At 40.7% G+C, this 22,271-nt stretch overlaps 1 protein-coding gene across 1 annotated transcript in view; it reads right to left on the bottom strand.

Moving 5' to 3' along the window:
* The window catches only part of MED13L (mediator complex subunit 13L), a 202,739-nt gene extending 190,317 nt beyond the window's left edge, over nt 1-12,422 (bottom strand). Inside the window, exon 1 of the mRNA XM_050907030.1 lies at nt 12,250-12,422. Coding sequence (XP_050762987.1) covers nt 12,250-12,321 — 72 coding nt within the window. The 5' untranslated portion in view covers nt 12,322-12,422. The remainder of the gene's footprint in view (nt 1-12,249) is intronic.
* Between the last annotated feature and the right edge of the window lie 9,849 nt (nt 12,423-22,271).

Below are 22,271 nucleotides of genomic sequence, written 5' to 3'. Positions count from 1 at the left end.
CTAATTCTGAAATGAGCCTCACATGGCCAACAGAAAAACCGTGCCATGCTTAGTGCTTCAAAGAGCTGAATGATCAGCTGAGTTGAGCATCATTCTTCTTAACATGCAACCAATCAACAGCAGAATGACATGTTTGACTTTAATCCTTTCCCTGTATAAGCACAGAGTCAAGTGGCTGGGAAAAAAAGGATACAGGACAGCCACCAACAATCTTTTACAAATGAAGGATGAAAAAAATTACTTTTTTGTTGTCGTCGTTGTTCATTTGCTCTTAAAACCAGCAAGAAACTGAGCACACCACTGCATGCAGCACATGCACCTGAAACAGCTTTCTGCTGGATAAATCTCTTCACTCCATACCATGCTGCCTTCTTCCTTCATGCCCCCTGGAACAGATTATCTAAATGCTACTACTTCAGAGCTGTTTGTGACAAGCAACAGTGTCAGGGCATTTGTATGTCATCTTTTATCTTTGCCAAGTCTCAGTGAAGGATTTAGCTGTAACCAAAATCCTATTATCAGATATCTTCCTGATGGACTTCTCTACCTGGGGACATTTGAGATACTATATCATAGTATCAAGGACCAGAAAACTCAAGATACTTCTAAAATAACAGAGTCCACATATACCATTATTAAAAGCCACAAACTAATAGCATGAGCTGTTATGTCTAAAAAGTAAACAGTACCGACACAAATGAGGTATTTTTTCCTCTCTCTCCTAGATGTCAGTATGATTCTGGCTATGTGGGAAAGGAGGCAGCCAGGAAGATTAACAGATTGTTTCAAAGAAACAAAAGCCAGACTAGTCTCAAAAGGAATTTGAGGTGGCAACTAAGTACCATCTTTCCCAGTGGAAAATATAAAAGGACTCCAATATTAATGCTCAAATTTCAGCAGTTCTGGCAGATGCAGAAGCTACCAACAAAGAAGTTTTGAGTGGCAAGCATAAAAGAAAGAGTAATCTGATAAAAGGGTCCAAATTGCTGATATGCATCCCAACCATCACAGAATTTCAAGGTTAAATACTGAAGTAAAAGACTAAAATAAAACACAGCAGAAGGAAGGAAAATGAGCACACGCTGACATACTGAAAGAGAAACAGTAGCCTCCTAGAGTCCACTGCAAAAACAGGTTGGCAAAACATAATCGAGTGTTACAAATTCTTATGAAAGAAACAGAAGGTGACACAGAAATTGTTAGGCCATCACGATTCACGTGTAGCTCTGCACCTTCATCGCTCACTGTGGTTCCTGTTTCGCCACATCAAAAAGTAGAGAAAACAGAAACATTACAGGGGTAGTCAAAAAGTACATATTCCATACAACAAAAGGCATTCAAGGATTAAAACTGTTTGGTCTAAAAGAGGGAAATGATGAGGGTCTCTAGAGAACAGCTGCTGGTTGTGTCTTCCAGGTATCAAATTAAATTAGCAGAATGCAGACTCAAACCAAAACGAGATGGCTGAACTTTCTGTGTCAGGATAAAAACTTAGGTAGTAGTTTAAAAATTGTCTATTAAATATCTACCTGGTTCAAGAAATCTCTCAACCAAATACATATAGAGCCTGGGAGATGATTCAAGGGAAGTATTACTATGTCCTTGACCTACTCTTACATCTTTCTCCAGGTAACTGCTAATGTTTACAGTGGGAGTGCACTTCTGCGACAGATTTTTTGGGCCCCCTGTTCTTCTCCCAGAAAAACTGCAGCATTGCTACAAGTGGCTATAGCAAGCCTCTAGGTGACTTCCCAAATACAAAAAGCCACGCAATACAGGTTACTGTCACTGACAACATAGCAGCTGTTAAACTGATAAGCACCAACACAACACTTCGTTAAATCCAGCAGGCCAAACAACCACTGGCCACTGTGGAGACAGGACACTTTGATGGATTTTTGTTGTGACTCAACAAAGCTGTTCCCGTGCCGTGTCGTTTAGCCAGGTACCATACTGGCATCTTTGAAATCTTTATCAACACTTGAGGAGCAGCGACAATGATCACCCTCAAAATAGCTCTCAGACCTGCCATCCTCAAGTCAGTACCAAACATCCATCAATAAAACAGTAATAGTCATTCAGGACCGACTCCGGGAACTCTTAAAAAATTCATTATAAAACACCACCAAAAAAAAAAAAGAACAAAAGAAGGAATTTTTGAGAGAAGACCTTTGAGTTACATCAACATCTTTCACCTTCAGTGAATGGCTTTGGTTAGCAAATCTCCAGTCGCTTAATTGATTCAGCAAATCTCAGTACACAGTTCCAAACTGGCGCCTGGCTCATCAGCTCTCTTCCACTGTAAAGGCTGTAATAGTTCATCAGACAGATGTAAAAGGATAGCATGATAAGCACGGCTGGAAGCCAAAGGACTGAGATTTAGCCATTACTTGAAAAGATGCTTTCAAGTCAAAAATATTCAAGACACAAAAATATCAGTAAACTGAAAGATGGCAGCAACATCTTCTCAGGTCAGCATGGGATTGAAACTCACATAGGCATGCACTTCCACACACTCGTACTTACTGGCTTTTGCACCAATACAGACACATGAAACGGGAAGTTGTGCTAGAGCCTCACCACCAAGCATGAGAATGGGAAATGGAAAAGCCAATCTGAACAACAAAACAGGTACTGAATAGGTAGTAATCTAGGTTTCAGAAGATGCTACTACGCAAGACCTATCCATGTACCTGGAGAACATACCTACCCGATAAAGCCAAGACAGACAAAAGCATTTAAAAATAAGACATGGTGGGTTTTGATTTGGTTTGGGTGTTTTTATGGGGAAAGGGGGAAGAAGTGGAATGAAGTTTACCCACGTCAGAACTGAATGTATACCAGTGTAGCCTGTATGCAATGGAAGCATACAATGACTGGAAGCCAAATGCCATCTCCAAGATAAAAGACAGAAGGAACTGAATACATTCTTTTCATTTTAACAAACCCTAGGTTTAGGTAGTGAACTACCCTGCAGGTCAGGTTACGGACACTATTTTATGGAGCATGCCAAAAGGCATCTCTGAGTTCCATAACACTTCAGCCAGTTTCTTTACAAAAGGGAATCAATTATATTTTAACTTCTGAGTAGATGGTTGAGAACAGATGTTAAAATGAAAACTACCACTGCATGCTTCAGATGGCACACAAAAGAAAGCAAACAAATGTGCAACTTGCTAGCCAAAGAATCCCTCCCTCATTCTAAGACAGGGTGAATGATTAGTTTTTCAAGTCCCCTTCAAAAAGACAGAATCAGAACTAAGTAACTGCCCATTTTCCAAATTGAAAAAATCCCCTCTTACAGAAAAGTAGTCCAACACATGAAAAAAGGTGACAAAAGCAAATCTTCAAGTAAATGAAGGAATCTTCTCTCTTCCCCCAACTTTAACTTTTTTTTTTTTTTTAAAACTGAAGGAGGAAGGAAATGTCAAACATCGGAGTCATACAATGGGCTATCAGATGTTTCCCAAACCAAGTAATCTGACATATGGGCAGGAAAAAAAAAGGGGGGGGGGGGGGGCGAGCTGCAGGAAGTAACAACCCAAGCAGAGTAAACTTTGGCATATTGAGTTAAAGAATGCAGTTCCTTTTCTTCCCTTATACAAAAAACTGTATTTAAGAGCTCAGAACTAGAACATTTTTGTAGACCACATCTAAGCAGCATTGCTTAGTGAATACCCACAATAGCTCACATAGTCGTTTTAAGCATGTGTCCATCACTGACCTGCAAAGCAAACTACGCTGCCTGCCCAAATGGGCCCTGGCCCAGACTCCCGGCTCCAGGCTAGGAAGGCAGTAACAGTGCAGAAATACAATCAGACAGCCCTGGTTCTTTAACATCAACATTGTCTTGACCAGTGACATCAAATAAAGCTCAAATTGTTAGGTAGCCTGCCAAAATCCCTTAGACCTTTAAAAAAACCACCACCTCAAGAATTCTTTCGTATGAATCTTCCTTAATATAGAAAGAAGTAAATAAATCCCCTGCATGACTGGTCATGTAGATTCATTTTGCCAGCTTTCTTACTGTCATTCCTGCAAAGACAAGAATCCAGCAACTCCTGCCAGAAGGAAATTCACAGAGAACTCAACTCAAAATTTTATTAAAATACACATGCAAAATTAAATAACCAGAAATACTAGGCTGAAAATGAAACCAGCAAATTCAGAATAACGTAATTTAACCAATTAACCTATTCTGTCAGAAATAATTTTTTTATAAAAATACTTGACATGGTCACTACAATTTGTTCCTGGAATAAATTTTATAACTCACCCAGAACCACCTACAAATTCAGTAACATTGTGGACATACGCGAAGTGAGACTCATAAAAACCTGACACTAAGAGATTACAGATATACTAGACTAGATTCAAAAACTTCCCAGCAAGCCAGAGATTCATAAGAAAAAAGTCGTGGTTTTATACTGTAACAAACCAACACATTTTTAAACTTATGTCTCATAGCTGTCAGCTATGAATGCATCGTTACAAAAAACGGAAGGTTGCCAATACCTGGTCAGTAGGTACAGAAGTTTTCCTCTAAGTTTTGTTTTCATTCCTCTGTTCTCACAAAATATTGTATTTTATGGGCAAATATGGAGCTATAAGAATGGGCAACAACAAGGCACTGACCACAGCATAGCTCTTTTAAAGCTAGAAGATGAATTAAATAAAGTTTTACTGAACAGGCTTCAAATTTCCTTCTCTAAGACACGGATTGCGGTTACACAGCCACTTTGATCTCACTTCAATCCATGCGGCTGCCAAAACTTGGTGGGGAAAGAGAGGAGTAAGGGGTACACAGAGCTGGCTAGGGAGTGAGAAGGGGGAACAGTTTTTCACTAGGTCAGTTCCATGATCCAGGTTTAAATGTGAGCTTATGAATCCTTTCGGGGTCACCAAGGCATGGAAGAAGAGTGAAGGGGGAGGGAGAAAAAATGAAAGAGGGGGCAAAAAAACCCACACCTTTTCCTCTGTAATTAACATTATTTTCTTTTCATAAACAAGAACAGTACACTACACTGCAATACTGGCTGACTAAAGAAAGCAGAGGTAAGTGCCTAATGAGAAGTGATACAGAAATACATGTGTCATACTAAAAATTAATTTTAGAAGACTGCCCATTTTTCTCCATTTTCATAAGCTGATTAAATACATTCCTCAGTATAGGGACAAGGTCTTTGTGTATGTTTGAGCTCATCTGTGTTAGTCACATAAACGTAAATATTGCCTAGGGGCATATTATACAACAGCAACACACAATAAAATTTCCTCTCTCAAAGAAACAGAAGAGAGAATGCCACTAAAAGCTCAAGTCACATTTCCATACGCACTATTGCAATCCTGCTCAGGAAAGTGAATTAAGCCACACATGACTCAATGAGAAATAACATTTTTTTAACACACTGAGGTAGGAAGCGAGAGCCACGATTTATCAAAATTAATCAAAAATCCCAGCACAAAGGAAAGACTGCTTAAACCTTTTACATTTGTGAGATACTAAAAAATAGGCATCATCTTACTAAGTAAAATGCTAAGAACCCTCCCAATCTGAAAAGTTAAACTTACTATATGGTATCAAAGTGGTTCATGTTCAGACATCATTATCATTTTACAGTATAGCAATCATACTAATGCAAGACTGCATAACTAGCTGAAGCCACAGCAGGAAACAATGCAAGCTGTCATTCTTAGTATCACAGGCCTGTTATCCCCGCGGTATATACTTCACAACTGTGTGCAGAGGGAATCTAACACAATGTTTTAGTAATATTTTGAGGTCTGTTAGAGCAGAATATTTTTATTAGCTGGTTTCTCTTTGAAACTACCAGTTGATGTTGGGGAACTCAGGGAAAGAGGACCTATTTTTAAAGTAATACTTAGAGTTTAACATGAAAGCGGTATAGAAGTTTGGTCTGAGGAAGAAGGATGCCCCCATGCAAATACATACTCCATATAAACAAATCTTCTGGATTTGATTTGGGATCTTCTGCTGAAAACACTTGTGCACTTTTAAAATTGGCAACTTAATACTAAAATGAGCACGCTTCTTGTCAGAGCAGTATTTTTCATATTATTTTTGTTACTATGGCACCAACAAGTTGCAAATCCCACTGTGCTAGACTCTACACAAAAAAGTGCACTACTCACCCACAGAACAGTAAATGAGCACACACAGACTTGAAAGAATGTAAAACTATACTTGTCAGCCTTAAAGGCAACAGTCTGAAAAGATCAACCACCTATTCAGTGTTACTAGGTTGTCTGTAGGATCCGACAAACAAGTTTAGGAAAAGGGTTTGTAGGACAGCAATGTAGTAAGTCTGTGGACATCAACCGGTAACCTTCCACAAATACAAAGGAACAACTGGGAAAAAAACCCAAAGATACTAATTTATAATTTGATGATCCTGGTGTATACTGGAGTCAGGAGACAGACAGTACTAAATGAAAAATAAAAGGCAAAGAAGGAGTAGGACCCAAGGCTTTGGAAGTGAAAGCACAATAACTTTGAGGCGATGTAACAACAAGGGAAGACAATGAAAGAACACAGAAAGGTGCAACATGGTCCCAGTCAGAGGATGCGAGAGACAATTTGTAGCAGCATTCTTGGCATGAGCAGGGATGTTTTAGTCAAACCCTGATAAAAGGATGCTGCTGCGACTAAGGATGTAAAAGTGAAGACTGGGAGGCACGGGGGAGTGGGTGTAATTCCCTAGAATGATCAAGAAAAAGTGGAGACAACAGGTTAAGCATTCTCATCCAGATAGATGAGAACAGATTTTTTTAGATAAAAAAATGAAAACAAAATCCATAAAAATTTCTTCTTCATCTAATGACCAAAGTTAATCAAGTTAACATATTCAGCAGATATATCTCATATGCACCACAATTTTTCTTGCACTGAAGCTCAAAAATTCCAGTTTCTTCAGATTTTTTCAAAAGAATTGCATTGTGAAGAAGGAAGATAAAAGAAGAAAGGTCTACATACAGGATTAAAGAGTTCCTTCTTTACTCACTTTCACAAGAGGAAGTGCTCTCAGAAGCAGACGGGGAAAAAAAATTCAAGACCAAATGAATCTGGAGGGGTTTCAAGAACTGGGGTTATGATGTCAATACTGCACTAATTATGTCAAAAAATCCAGAAATATGTATTTTCAGATAGTATTACAGCAAGCGAAAATTATGATTCTTAAGATGTAGTTACCTAGGATTATTTTTTTTAATACACCAGCTTAATATTTGAGTATTTTCTTAATCACATTGATGTTCACAATAGCCGTCTCACAAAAGGACTCATGCTGTCACCAAAATCAGAATATAGTCATTGGAGAAGGATTCACAGCCCCAGTATATGTGTACATTCAGAAGATAATCAGGATTTCAAGAAAACCTCACTCAAATATTTCTTAATGGCTAACTTGAGATTCTTCAGCATGCTTTGTCCTGAACTGCAAATGTCACTTCTGTGAACCTGATTTTCTTTGTGCGTTATTCAGAAAAGGTTAGTTACCCAACACAGATTCATTAATTCCACTCCCAAAGCTGGACAAGCTAACCAAACGTCGCTCCGTCCCAATCTCTCTGCTAATCTGGGTCTATTTTCTTCAAACTCACACCCTAATAGATACCATTAAACTGTCAAATACTCTGACAGGACATAATAAAAACCTACCACTGAAGTGATTTAAAACCTGAAATAATCTTTTATTAGCAGGAATTGAGCAAGCTTTCTAACGTCATTTTTCTACTTCTATCTCGCTACCTAATAAAATTGAGGATAAAGATAACTAAAGAATCAAATACCTTTGGAAAACTTGAGAGGTTAATTCCATCTCTTAAATATATATACATGCAAATTCACACCTACATAAAATTTCAAACAAGCAAGATATCTACTACGTAGTGATGTAACATCCTGCATGCCAAAATAACAGCCTACTGCTTGGAGCACTGCATTTATGATAATACAATAAGCAAGAATGACTACTGGTTAATTTACTACTACTTAAGGATTTGGTTGGGCAATCAACCATTTACTATGAAGTCCTTTACTGACAATTATGCAACACCAAAGAGTACCTCACTGGCAACCTCTGCATTCTTCACTTTCTGATGCCATGAAAAACCTTTAAGAAAATAATTCAAATGCCATCTCAGATTTCCTTGACTCCTTTCAGTTTCATTCTGAAAACGGCAACAAAACTCACTGATTGAAGGCAACAACTTCTGTTCCTGTTTGCAAACTGAAAAAAGGCAACAGCAGCAATGACCTTTACAGTTTGTAAATTTCCCTTTGAACATTAACTGGAACAAAGACACAATTCCTACTAACTGGACCTTTCTAGCAGCACGTTTCTGTAAGAACACATTTAAACAAGTACTCACGACATATTCTATAACAGTTTCTATAAAGTCCTCTATAAAAAGGTCTCACTTTCCACGAACACAATCATGTCTTTTCCAGACTGAAGACTCCTACAGTCTCTAATCTTTCACCACATTAAAACTACTCCAAATTTTAGGTCATTCCTGACACCCTTTGCTGTATTCTTTTTTCCAGCTCCAGCACATGAAACGTTACGCAACTTCACCCCAGTTTTCACACTGACTTGTGCCTTTGGATCCACCATGGCAGCTAAGCTAGACAGTTGAGGAAACATCTTCATATTTCATGCAAGCCCTCACCATCACATGATTAACCCTTACTCACAGGAAAAGTCAAATTAATTTCAGTAAGACTACTTTTATGATTAAGGATTATTCATAGGAAGACTGTTTGCCAGCTGGGTCTGAAGTTTTAATACAAAGCGTACTACCTCAGAACATTTTGTCTATAAATAGTTATTAGACAACTCTTAATTAGTATTTAAATAAAGTGGCCCTTAACAATTGCTTATTAAATACTGCTTTGATAAACAGACATTCTTTTTCCGAAGCAGCAGCAGCAGACATTTTGACTACTGCAAAAACAGAGTTAGGATAAATATAATTTCTTCTACTGCTGTGCTAGAAACATAGCCGTTTCAGACAGAAAGTGTATTTATAATGAGCAAATCTATTAATCTGCTGTGTATACCAGTATAAACAAGTTTATATCTGAGGTGTATTCTGACAACCAATACGTAAACTGGCCCTTATATCATCTTACTAAGAAACGCTTTACATTTAGAGCAAAATTCTAGATTTCTTTGTGTAGGTTGTTGGGTTTTTTGCCTGACAAGAGCATACAAATATTAACCCATTTTCTAGAACAGCACTGGATTCCTGCTTCAGTATAGAGCAATACAAAATACAGACAACAGCCTTTTGCGTCACTAAGTCCAGAGGGACACTTCATGAAACCCAACTATGCAAGCCTGAGATCACACTCAGCATCTGGATATTCAAAGCTAACTTTAAAACCTTAAGTTAAGACTGTGCCTTCCCCTCACGTGAAATATTTTGAGCTAAGAACACTAAGGACCTCTATACTTTCTAGACATCCCTGATAAAAGAGAATCAGTTACTGAAAAGCTTTTAGAAAATATTTTCTGCAAAAAGATTCAGAAGAAACAGTGGTACCTAACCTCCCTCTAAAGACTGTCTACAGTCAACGGAAAAATAAGCTAGAAATCATGAATTGTAAAGCCAACCCGAATTCACTACAGCAACCAGACAGACTCACCACAGAGCTCTGTCTTGAGAGAGCCCCCACCACAGAGAACTGGGGTGGGGAGATAGCGTTCCCTCTTGAACAAAACAAATGTTTGTGGGAATATTATTTAAACATAAACAAACAGAATCAAAGTAGATTATAACTATTTCAGAACTGTAATTCTCCAGTCAAGAGCATTTCTTTGATTCACACCCAAAACAAAGCCTAAATTAAAAAACTGCATTGTCAACTTCCAATAGCAAAATCAGCTTAAAAAAAGATTTGTAATCCACCTCACTCCTAAAAAATGAATTAATTCCCATCAACAGTTGATTTAGTTTGTGCATGTTTTTGTTCTGTTACACTGAAAAAGTGAATGATTAGCAAAAGTTCCTCTAATTAGTAATCCACACTACTGTAGCTTTAACACTTCATAAATTTTGAAATGAATATGACAATTTGAGGTTAAAGGGTCAATGGTGTTGGCCACATATTTCCAGTTAGCATTTCCTTTCTCAGTATCTTTCACTGATGCATAAATCCTAACAAATACTAACATAATATAAAACAAATCACCCTAACAGTTTGCATATATGCTATATTAAAAAAAAATAATACTACTGTATTGCTTTTTTTTTTTTGCAAGTAGAGCCAGAAAACAATAAAAACATTAGTTTCATACATAGCACCGCATTACAGGTATGGAGATTAAAGAATTGCACATTAAACTCACTATTATTATTATTAAATCCACTTACAAAAGAATTTTGCTAAACTTATTTCAATGATATTACACACCCATTTAAAATTTAACATTTCTCTAGTCGGGGGGGGGTGGGGTGGGGGGAAGACCAAACCACAGTAACTATGAAATAACTTCACTTCATAATTTATGCTAATTACACACCAACAATTATTTTTACCAGTGACAGATTTGCAGATTGCAACTACATGAAAAGTTACGCTTCTCAAAAACATGCTACTCAATTCTCCATTAATAAATGGGGACTTCACAACTCTCTCTCTGTAAAGGACAAACCATTCACTACCTTACTCTTACAATCAGATACAACTATCTCCGTCATGCTTACTGCTTTATTTTTCTTACTGGGTAAGAGCAGTGTAGTCAAAATTACCATAACAATTCCTGCATCTCAATACATATAGCACTGCTACATATTTATAAATATTAGAAAATGCTACCAAACAGAAGCATAGATACAAACTTATACAATGTAAAAGTTCAATAAAAAGGCAAAGCACTTATCCTCACGGAAGAATCTCTGGGCCAGTCTCCTAGTAGCATAAGTGACTACGGCTCTTGTCCCAGATTCTTAAAAGGTATGAGCAAAATAAAAACCAAACATACATACATTATAAAAAAACAGAGGCAAACTAACAAACACACAGCAATAAAAGGTAAAAACCATAAAACAAAGAGCTTGATCATTTGCATTTTTAACTAATTTTCTTTTTTTCCTTAATTCCTATAAGGGAGCTAAAAACAATCTCTTCCTTTCTATTAGAAAAACAACAACATATACACCCACCTCCAATTCTGGCAGAGCTCTGACGCAGGGAGGGGGTATCTACCATAAATCTTTCATACGTGCTATCCCCAAACTTGCATTACAAGTTTGTTTTTTGTTTTTTTTTTTTTAACTACACCATACTACGCACTAAAAAAGTCCCTCCTTCCCTCTGACATTATCCCTGCTAGCACTAGAAGGCTCTTGATGATCAAATAGTCCTCTCGCTCACTCAGCTGTTGCCCAGCCAGAAGGGATAATGTTCTGATATGTGTCAGGTGAAACAAGGTATTTCCAAATGACTTTGCCCTTACACAGAAACAAATTGTTTTCTTGTTTTAAATATAAATTACAAATCTGTAGCTCGTCAAAACTGATACCATAATTTCTGCAACATTAAGCCACGCAATATGAGTAGGAAGTTGTCAATTACCAGTAAGATGGGTAGACAGCATCTATGCAAACAAGCTATCCAGCATACTACATTTTCAGCCACTGTCCTTCTTCAGAGAAGAAAAAATTAAAAGGTTTGGTTTTGGGGTTTTTTTTACCTCTTGCCCCTAAGCACGATCTATGCAAAGAGGAGACGATGCTGTAACAACAGCTGACGTGCAGTCACAAGAGCCCAGAGCATAAGTCCGACAGACAATCACACTACATGACTGTTTGCTACTGCTGAAATGGCGTTTGTCATTGTGAAAGGAGAGAAAAACCCCACAGTTTGGTAGGCACAAAGCACAGAGGGCACGGAAAGCCAAGGGAGGCGGGGAGAAAAGACAGTTTACCAGAGAAGATGGTCGTACATACAGGCAGCGCAGGCAGAGGACACACAATCCGTTGCCTCTACGCTCTCCTATTCAGAGGAGCGCAGCTGTGAGAGCAATACACACACTCGCAGCAAACCACGTTAAAGAGCAAAATAAACACGGGGAGCCGGGCCGGGGGAGGGGCCAGCGGAGGAGCAGCCCCACGGGCCCCGACTATAAAGCCCCTGGCAGCTGCACCCAACCGGCAAACTTGCCGCGCAGCGGAGCGCCCGGTTAAGCCGCGGCCGCCGTTTCCCCACCCCCGGGCACTCACCAGCGAGAAGAGGTTCGAGTGACAGTCCTCCAGGCTGGCCCCGTTCGCCACCCAGTTCGCCGCCGCAGTCATGATCCTCGGCGAGCCCGGCCGCCAGAGCGGGGCATGTCTGAGGAGACGGGCCCGGCGGGGGGGGAGAAGCAGCAGGCACTCCTCGCCGCGGCCCGCGCCTCCGCTGGCCGGGGCGGCAGCCGCGGTCCGGCCCCTCGCCGCGGGCGGCCCGCGCGGAGCGGGGGAGCGCGGCCGGCAGGGGGCGCGGCGGGGGCGGGGGGCGGCCCGGCCGCCGGGCGGGCGCCGAGGACGGGGCTGGCGCGATCCTCTCTACCCGTCCCCGGCCGGGTAATCCTCAAGCCGCGCGGCCCGGTCCGGCGGGAGCCCTCTCCGGCGGGGCGCGTCTCGGTCCAAGCCCCTCAGCACGCAGCGGGGGGGAAGCCTCCTCCGGTCCTCCAGGCCGCCTCAGCACCGCCGGGGCGAAGAGAAGAAGGGGGGGGGCCCGGGGCCCTCCTTCCGCGTCCAGGTTTGGCCCCCCCCCGGCCAGGGCACACGTTGCGGCGAAGGGCGGAGGGGAAGGAGAGGGGAGGGTCTCCTCCCGCGGCCCGGCGGCGGCCCCTGCGGGACACGGGCCGGGCGGGGCGGGGGAGGGTCCCGGCCCCGGGCAGTGGCGGCGGCGGCGGGCGGGGGGCGCTGTCTCGCGTGCCGGCGGAGGCCGTGTCCCCTCCCCTCCCCGCCCGGCCGCCCCTCGCTGCTGCCGCCGCTGGCTGTGGGTGGATGGTGTTTTCCTCCTCCTGCTGTTGCTGCCGCTGCCGCCGCCGCCTTGTTTACGCTCCGTGCGGGGCTCCCGGTGCTGCGGGCGGCGGGCGGCAGCCCCGGCCCAGAGAGGGAACACTGTCCCTGCCCGTCCTCGCCCCCCTCCGCCTGGCGCTGCCCGCCCAGCGGCCCCGCTCACCCGCTCCTCCTCACACACTCGCCTCTGCCTCTCTCCACTCTGACAGCAATGGCGGCCGCCAGGCGCAGCTCGCCTCGCCATTGGCCGCCGCCGCCCCACGTGACGCCCGCTGGAGGGCGGGGGCCCGGCGCTGGGGCTCCCCCCGGCCCCTCCCTCCGCCGCGGCGGCGCCCGCCGGGCCGCTGGGGGCGCGCGGGAGCGGGGCGCGGGCGGGCGCTGCGGCGGCGCCGGGGGAGGCCGCGGCGGGCGGCGGGGCCGGGGCCGGGGCCGGGCGGCGCACGGCGGGCTGCCGCCGGGGCCGCGCCGCTCCCGGGTGCCGCCGGAGATGGCGCTGCCGGGGAGCGGGTCCCGCCCTCCGCCTCTTGGGACGGGACAAACTTTCTCGTTGCTGGCGCTGCCGGAGCGGCGGCCCGGGGGGCTCTGCCGCGCCTGCCCTGGGCGCTCTCCTGCCCTCCCCGCCTCGGCTCGGGCGCCCCGCGCCCAGGGGCGCTCGCCGCCAGAAAACGTTATTTAAGAGAAGTTGTGCGGGGCGGCGCGGCGGCGGCGGCAGCGGCGGAGCCGTCGGCCGTGCCCGACCCCGCTCCCATCTGTTGAGCCGCTGCACTTCACCTCTGCTCTGCCGTTCGCCACCGCGAAACACCCGACGGGTTTTTCCACAGCACCTGCGAATTTTCACACTAGTTTAAAACTGGCTTCAAAACGTATTAATTCCAATTTTTAAATCAGGGCACCCCCCCAAGAGCTCCCCTTTAAAAGTCAAGTTCAAGCCCAAGTTCTGCAGAGCACATGAAACACGACTTCGCTAAAATCCCGAACAGTCCCACATTCGTTCCATTAGAAACAGCTTTTAAGACGTTGTGTATAGTTATTTTTTTACAAAAGGAACTCGAAAATACCTGAGTTAAATAAACAAATGAAATTCATTCCTGTAATAGTCATGGTCTGGAGAAGAAGAAAGGGTAGACGCAAAATAAACAATAAATATTAAATACTTTGTTTAAAATAAATGATTCATAACAATTTTTTCACTGCTCGGAATGACCCTTTGATTCTAACCAGCAGGAACCTGATCTGCTTAGCCAGATTAAAACTCACCTGCCTGAGTTTCTCACTGACAGGAGTGTTCCACAGGTGATATAAAGCAAATATTGCTGCGTAAAAGATGACGATTATTTAGCGATCCAGCTTAAGCTTTAACACAGAAACGCAGACGTTTTCAATGATCTGATTCAGTGGAAAAAGTTCTCTGTGCTCAATGGCAGCTTTCCTTATCATGATTTTAATCTTATTTAGGCATCTTTTTTGCAATTTACTTTTCTTCGTAATAAATTGAGATTAGCATCTATTCTAATGACTGAATGGAGTTTGTTTGGACTTACCTCACAGTAACAAATCTCTAACACAAACAAGCATCACAGCCATTTAGCTAAATTACGTACACAGAGCGATAGATAGAATTTAGGCCAAAAGAAAATTTCCACCAAGACCAGTGTTCCTACCACGTGCGTTCTTCGCCTGACAAATCCGATCCGTCATGCCCTTCACTGTCACACCGAACAGGAATTCTGTCTTGCAAAGACTGGGCCCATATTAGTGAGAGGAAGAGTGTTTTCAAACACAAATTAAATATTCACATTCAGCTACAATTGCAATTTATTTATTTTTTTACACCTATAAGCCAAACAAAGCCTAAACTCATCCTAGGGAGAGACTTTTATCCGCCTTCAGTTCACCTACGAGAAACAGAGCGGCACAAAGATGCTGTAAAAGCCCCGAACTGGTAAGGAGCAAAGCTGACAAAGTAGCCAAACTGCCATTGTCTAGAAACTGCTTGCTACAGCCTGGCACTCCAGACCCAGGGGAGTACTTTGGACCATATTACTCCCCTTCCTTTTGGCAACAAGTCTTATAAACAGAGAACACAATCTGACACTTGTAAATATGTCAAGCAATATGTATTAACCAACCAAAAAACACACCCTTCTGCATCGAAATAGTACAGTTCTTTGCAAATACACTGCAGCATCAGTTATCCATCCTATCACTAAATGACGCCTAGGGTCCAACAAACCCTTTGATGAAGTATCCACGCTATTTCTGGAATAAAAGAACATCCCTTATCATGAAAAAATGATTTTCTTATTATAGAAATATTTTGAAACCGAGAATCACATTATTACTTATCCCAGAGAAAGCTAACAATACTGTGCAGAATTAGACACTGCAGAATTCATGTTTCTTCCATATGCTGCTTGCCCTCCAAATGGTATTTCCAGTTGTCAGCATTCCTCTTCTGGATCTTCCAAGTAGAGATGACTTATTATGCTTGATTTTCTCATGAAAGTGTGGGGTCTAACACATGATTCAGATCCATTTTCATGGGGAGAAATGTTAATATACTCACACTGTGCTGCTTTGGCCATTTTTCAGGATTCCTATGAACGTTAACTACTCTTTAAATTAAAAAACTTCTAGTATAATTAAATTACCTGTAATGAGTCAATGTTCTGAAGTTGAAGAGTTGCTGCTCGCATTTGTGAAAGGCTACCGGTCAAACATTTTGACCGCGTCCCTGCATGGCAAAGTTCATTTTGTTGTTAAACTGAAAAAAAGATCGCATCTCTTCAAGTAGTCTGCCAGTTACTTGACTTTATATTACATTCAGTTATCACAGACAAGAGAAATCATTACAGTCTAATTATTCACTTTACGGTACCAAACTAGGAAAGTTCCCTTGCTGCCTTCTGACAATAGTGTTACTTAAAACAGAAATTGTTCCACTTACAGATATCATATACAAGTACAAGTGACACTTGCTCATGCATAATTATCCTAGATGGTATGTGGTGGAACGCGTTTCCCAACTCAGGGTATTCACGTTTTATTCCCTGTTTTCTTTTACTTCTTTTTAAAAATTGATCAATGAACATGAGGGCATAACCCCGAATAACGCTGGGATTTCTACTTTAACAAAATAACCATTTTTCTGTAGTAGCAAGATACAGGAACTTTTTAATTAATTCTGCCAATGTACTAACTTGCAAGCTGCAATTCCAAAACTCAGAAGCAGAAAGGAATTTCCAGACTCCTGGAGATCAGCTGTGTCACACTTAGCCTTCACCCTACAGAGCTGATAAGCACTCTGGGAAGGAGCCAGTTACCTGCCCTTACAAAATTAGTCCAAATAGTGATAGGCAAGCTTCTCTTATTCTAGAACAATTTACCCAGAGCTCCCAGTAATGATCAAACCTGTTCTTCCAGGAGGATGGCTCAACAGTTTCATAGACTTTGTTTTCACCAGCAGGTGTTGCTTATGCTTCAAACTAAACATGGAGGAAGAAACAAAGATGTCAGGAGGCTAAAGCAAAGCTAGAATGTCAAGCAGTTGCTTGGTTTTATTTTGTCTTAAAGTACAACCACTTTGCTGTACTTTCAAGTACCTCTGATTTATGAAAAGAATATTTACTTGAGGAATACAACTGGCTTGAGCACTAGACTCAGACAGGGCTCTCCCAACTCTGGGTATGGAGAGTTTGGCCCTTACTACTAGCACTAGCAGAACTGGAGTTCAGCCAAGCTTTGTCAGTGTCAAAAAGAAGCAGTGTTTGACATTTCATGTCAAAGACAACTCATTTCTAGGCAAAATGTATTTTTCCACCTATTTGAGTTAGACATTATGGTCATTCACTAGCACAAATTCTAGCTTTTGCAGTATAAGTAATGATTGTCTTGTGTCTAATTTAATCAAGTGTCATTTTTATATTTCTAAATTTTCCTCTCCAGTTGCTTACAATACCCAGCAATGGAAAGGACTGGGTGGGGGAGAATGATGAGACCCAAATTATGAATGTAATACAAGCAAATGGTCTTTAACTATTCTACATATCAAAAAGCAACAAAGAAAATAATTTTGTTTCCCCCCTGCTCTTGAGTTGCTCTTAAATAAATTCTACTCAAGTTAGTAACTTCATTGACCATTACTGAAACTCAAAGAGTTTTAGAAGTTCTTTGTCCATGATTTATGCAGTTTGCTATTGCATGTTCTTGTAATACAGTGCAGATGAACAGCTTAATTTCAGGTTTGTTTCCAGTGGTCTCATTGTCTACTTTTTATGAGGTTGCATTAATTTCTTAAGTGTTTTTTAATTCATCCAGTAATTACTTTTTTTTGTTCAAGTGTTTATAAATAAGAACTTGTAATGATTTTGGTTTTAAACCAAAAACCTTTACTTCCACAAATTGAAGACTTAAGAGGAAAAAAAAAAACCAAAACAACCAAACTACTTCACTGGCATAAAGAAATTAACAGCATCTAATTTTAACATAAAAAAATAACAAAAAATTTTCACACATTAAATCCATACTGAATAGTTGTGTTGGTTTTTTTTTTTTTTAATACTGATAATCTACAGATTGCCTGTAAACTAACATTTTAATTTTAGTTTTATTAAGATACAGGAATGGCTACATTAGTAAGTTTATTTATTCCTAGTAAAGATAAAAAATTACCTGAATTTCAAAACAAGATATTGATTTTCTAAAGGGATGGGTACTTCTATCTAAGAGGAAAATAAATACATAAGTAAAAGATTTGTTTGTAGAGAAGTTGTTCATGAGGCCCATAGTTTAAGTCCTGCTAGTGATTAGACTGTGGTCTTGGAATTAGTCATCCTTGCTCACCACCATTATCAATAAATACTGCAAGATAGATCCGCGTAGTCTGTTTACAACCATCCCTAACTATAGAAATAGCTATAGAAACTAAGTATATTTTTAATCAAAATTAATAACATGGACTATTTCATAGTGCACAAAAGCAAGTCAAACACAGCCCACATGACTCCAAACCTTCCCAACTGATGCTGAGATTTTTATAGTGCTACCATTCATCAGTATCTAAGCATTGTCCTTTGACAATCAACAGCAGCAGGGACAGTCTGCTGGGACTTCACGGAGCTTCTGTTTCTTTTCCTTTTCCAGGATGAAGAAAAGATCAAATGTAGGCTACTGCCAGATGTGATGCTAGACCCCACAGTAGGGATACTGCAGGGATTTTGCAAATGCCTTTCACAAATAAATAGCTTCAGTTGACTAAATCTGTTGATGTCACTGGGACTACTTACATGAACAAGCTTCTCACAAGGCACAACTGTTTCAGGATCAGGATTGTGTGGGGCTTCAGAAAAGCACACACATGGCAGAGGTCAATGTTTCAACATATCTCTTGAGAGCTATATACATGAAAATTCCCTGAAAATTATTTTATTTGCTCATATGAATACTATACTAGCGGTACCTATTAAGGAGCAGTTTGAGGAAAGATTAATGACCTGGAAAGCCAATTTGGGGAAGTTTTTCCACCTACAAGATAATGTTGAAAGAAATCTGCAAACTGTTATAGAGGACTTAGATTAACTGAAGGTCATATCATTAGGAAAGTGAAAAGAGAAAAAGCTCAAGTTAATAGGTGAGTCATAATGACAAGAATAAGACATTTAAGTTTACTCTGGTGAAGCAGACGTAAAGCTGTACATGGAGTTAAAAGAAAGTGCTCCTATATTTTTATCAAAAACCAGACAAATTATCTTAGTAGCTCCTTGTTCTCTGGATTGTAAAAGAAGAGAGGCAGGAAAGGAAGCAGTGGCAGGCAAAAGGAGCCTAGACAAGGTCTTTTACTGCCTAGACGGAGAAAAGGTCATCTCTTACTGTTACGGATGAAGTAGCAGCAGGAGATGAGTGAGAGCAGTGAAGAGTGGTATGAACAGAGGAACGAACAGGGAAAGAAAGGAAGGCGTCAAAGGTGCCTGACTCGTTAGAAAGAGTAATACTAGTAGCATGGTGCCTTTACTAGTGATGGAAGTGTGAGGGAGTCAGGAAAAAAGGATGGCTAAATTTGGCCGTGTGAAGTTTAAATTGCCAGGAATCAATTCGAGAAAAGACAAGGAAGGTCTCTAGCAATGTGGCTTTGGATGGAAGGATAAAAACAGTTCAGGAGCAGAGAAGTAGATTGATTTCTTTCCTACATCATGGTGATATTTAGATGACATTTCAGGTATAACTGGTAGGGATGAAGCAAATAGCAAAATGCAAACCGTTACTTTCAAGAAAATGTAATGCTAAAAATAAAAGTTGTTGAAGATAGTAATAGATAAGATTAAAAAATAAAGCTTTAGGCAGTCCCATACGTGATGTCCCATTTGACAGTCAAAACGCTGTCGCTGTGGTAGCAAGTTTTCACTTGCTTTTCTAAAAAAAGAATGAGAATGCTCTATGTGTCACAGAGGCCTTTGAGAACTTAAGGTGTAAGAGGTATAAGTTTCAGTATAGAGTGAACTGGCCAGCAAGATCTTGCAAAGGCAACTACCAAAGGAAGACAAAGGAACGTGTTTATTTTTAGTTGGAGGTAAGGAACAGTTTTGTGCACCAGCATGCCCTGTTGGTTTCTGTGAGACACGATTGTAAATCCTCATTTAAATATGCTGTAGAACCAAAGCAAATGAGCTATTTGGAAAACCAGAGAGAAGCAAATGACAACTGAAACTATTCGGGAATAAAAGGGGAGCATCATTTAGGCAAAGCAAAATGGCAAATACTTTTTAATTGTAAATTATTTTTGCACTCAAAAGAGGAAAGAATTGTAATGTTGGCTAGATACCTTGCATTATGAATAAACATACCTGAGTTTCTAAAGGATTTAATAATCTAACATGAAGCTCCTACTAGCCCTCCAGGCAGAGGATGGGCCTGTTGGGTCATGGTTTCATACCATCAAAGAGATAGATTTCATCTTTCAGATGTTGTTGTGCTCGCTTGGTAAGAATTCAGCTTATTAAAAGGTGTTAAATAAGATACAGGATAAAAATACTACAAAAGAAAAAAAATGAAAAGATTTAAGGCTAGAAGGCAAAGTAAATATGGAAATAACATTTGGCAAACACATTCTGAGAACAAAACTCCAAGTTTATTTAGTGGAATAGATTTTAGGGTAACTCTGGATGGGTGATGTAGCTTGATGTGCTATGACCTTGGAAGCAGCCAGTCAAGCAACACCCCATGCTGCACATGTGGAATGTGCAGCTTTTGGCATGGGAGCTCAAATATTAAAATTGGCCCATAAATCTGAGTGCAGTTTTCAGTGTTTAAGAATCTTATTTTATCTGGACTAAAGTCCTCTTCCCCTTTGGCATTAGAAGGTGTTTATGGCTGTAAAAACAAGAATTGCAAAATATTGCCCTGAAATATATATGGACTCCTCCTGCCAAACTTACAAGGTTTACTTTGCAGCTTAAAATTAAAACAGAAAAAAAATCTGTCAGGGACAGTATGGCCTTTCTCGACAAAGTGCAAAAAAAGTATGGGCAAAAGGCAAATTAAGTGTATCACTCCAAAACTTTTTTTGTAATTCTAAAAATCATTTTGCTTTACTGTGGCAGGAAAAGATAAGGTAGTTTTTCTTGTACATCCTAAGAAATCTTTGCTTTTTTTTAAGTCATGCTCAAGTTCTGTTACAAAAAAGATGAACAAAAACTATGACTTATGGTCTGTGATCACTGACCACATTAGAGCCTGGACTAATGTAGCTCTCTCTCTCTTTGTCTTCTGTTATCTTTCAACTCTTCCCCCTTCAAATAGTCATTCTTTTTTTTCTAGAGTTATTGTTCCTCTTGTTGCAAACTGTGCAATTTCCAAGCTGTAGTTTTAAATTCATCTAATGGATTCCACAATCCTTTTGTGAAGTGAAGCACTATGAAGAAACTTTTAAAAAACCCAAATAGATTTGAATTTAAAGTGTTATGTTACCATTACGATCTAGAAAAAGGAGCTGATAACTCTCAGTTACCAAAGCCTTGGCTAGAGCATTTCTATATGGATATATGGAAACAGTTACCACAATCTGAAAAGGTATGATAAACTCTTTCTAGATGACAGCTCTAGAACTTCAGGCCTTTAGCAACCAGTGTGAAGATTCTTTGTAAGTAAGGAAGGGATAATTTTTAATATTTCATCGTACATACACCCATCATTCACATTCAAGTCCTCATAAGCACTATTAAATTTGAATTGCCAATTTTTCCTCTCCTCTTTCCTCTAGATTTATTTTTCTTATCGTTAAAAGTATATCTTATTGTTGCACTCCCGCATTTTGTACTTCTAGATTTCTGAGGCTAAAGAGTTATGTTGCAAACTGATACGAGAACAAAACATTAAACAAGTTTTGGATCTGAAAAGGGGTGTGCAGCTGTTCCTGCTGTATCCTGAACAAAACAAGCAGTCAGTGAGCATTTATGAGATGAACAGAAACCAGTTTGAAGTAGATGCCATTGTCATGGACTTCACCGTTTAAAGAGAGATTAAGGTTCAGACTCATATCCCTGAAAATAACTCATCTGAAAACCAAACAAGCTAGTCAGTCACAGGTGTACTGACCAAAAAAGGCTACGTCCGTGCATTTCACTCTGAGCAGGTACACACATTTCAATATTTGTAATAATTTCTATATTAGTCACAGTTTATGCCTGTTCTCACTTCTGTCTTTGCTTCCTCCCACCCCATTCCAAACTGGGAGTCTGAACAACTAGTGAGGACCCACTGGAGGCTCATCAGTAATAATGAGATTGAATAAGAAATGTTCTGGTTTACATTCTGTTACCACTCTGACCTCATTAAGGCCCTTTTGTTCTGGAACCTGAGTACCAGGACTTCCCTTTGGCCACAAAGCTGTCAAGTTCACTTACAGCTCAGTTATAAGAAACGTAAATCAAAGCAAATAGTAAGCTATAGCTACATTCTGCCTTTAAAACATACATAAACTGTATTTTTATAGGAAACAAAATATACGAGAGGTGAAGCTTGCTCTGTGAAAGATCCAACCATTAAAATAATTTACTGGATATCTTTGATGTTCATTTTCTTCAGTTGTAAGGATTCAGTGATCCATCAACTGCAGATAAATGTTGTGCTGAAAGCTTTTGCTGAAATTATGAGAAGGAATAAAAGAATTAGAGATATAAGACTTCCATAGATGCCCTGTGTTGACATTCCTGTTTCCAAGCCCTATTAAATGAAACAACTCATTT

This window comes from Gymnogyps californianus, chromosome 16, assembly GCF_018139145.2.
Source record: "Gymnogyps californianus isolate 813 chromosome 16, ASM1813914v2, whole genome shotgun sequence".
NCBI lineage: Eukaryota > Metazoa > Chordata > Aves > Accipitriformes > Cathartidae > Gymnogyps > Gymnogyps californianus.
The sequence above is the reverse complement of the archived record's forward strand: the minus strand, read 5'-3'. Positions and strand labels throughout refer to the sequence as shown.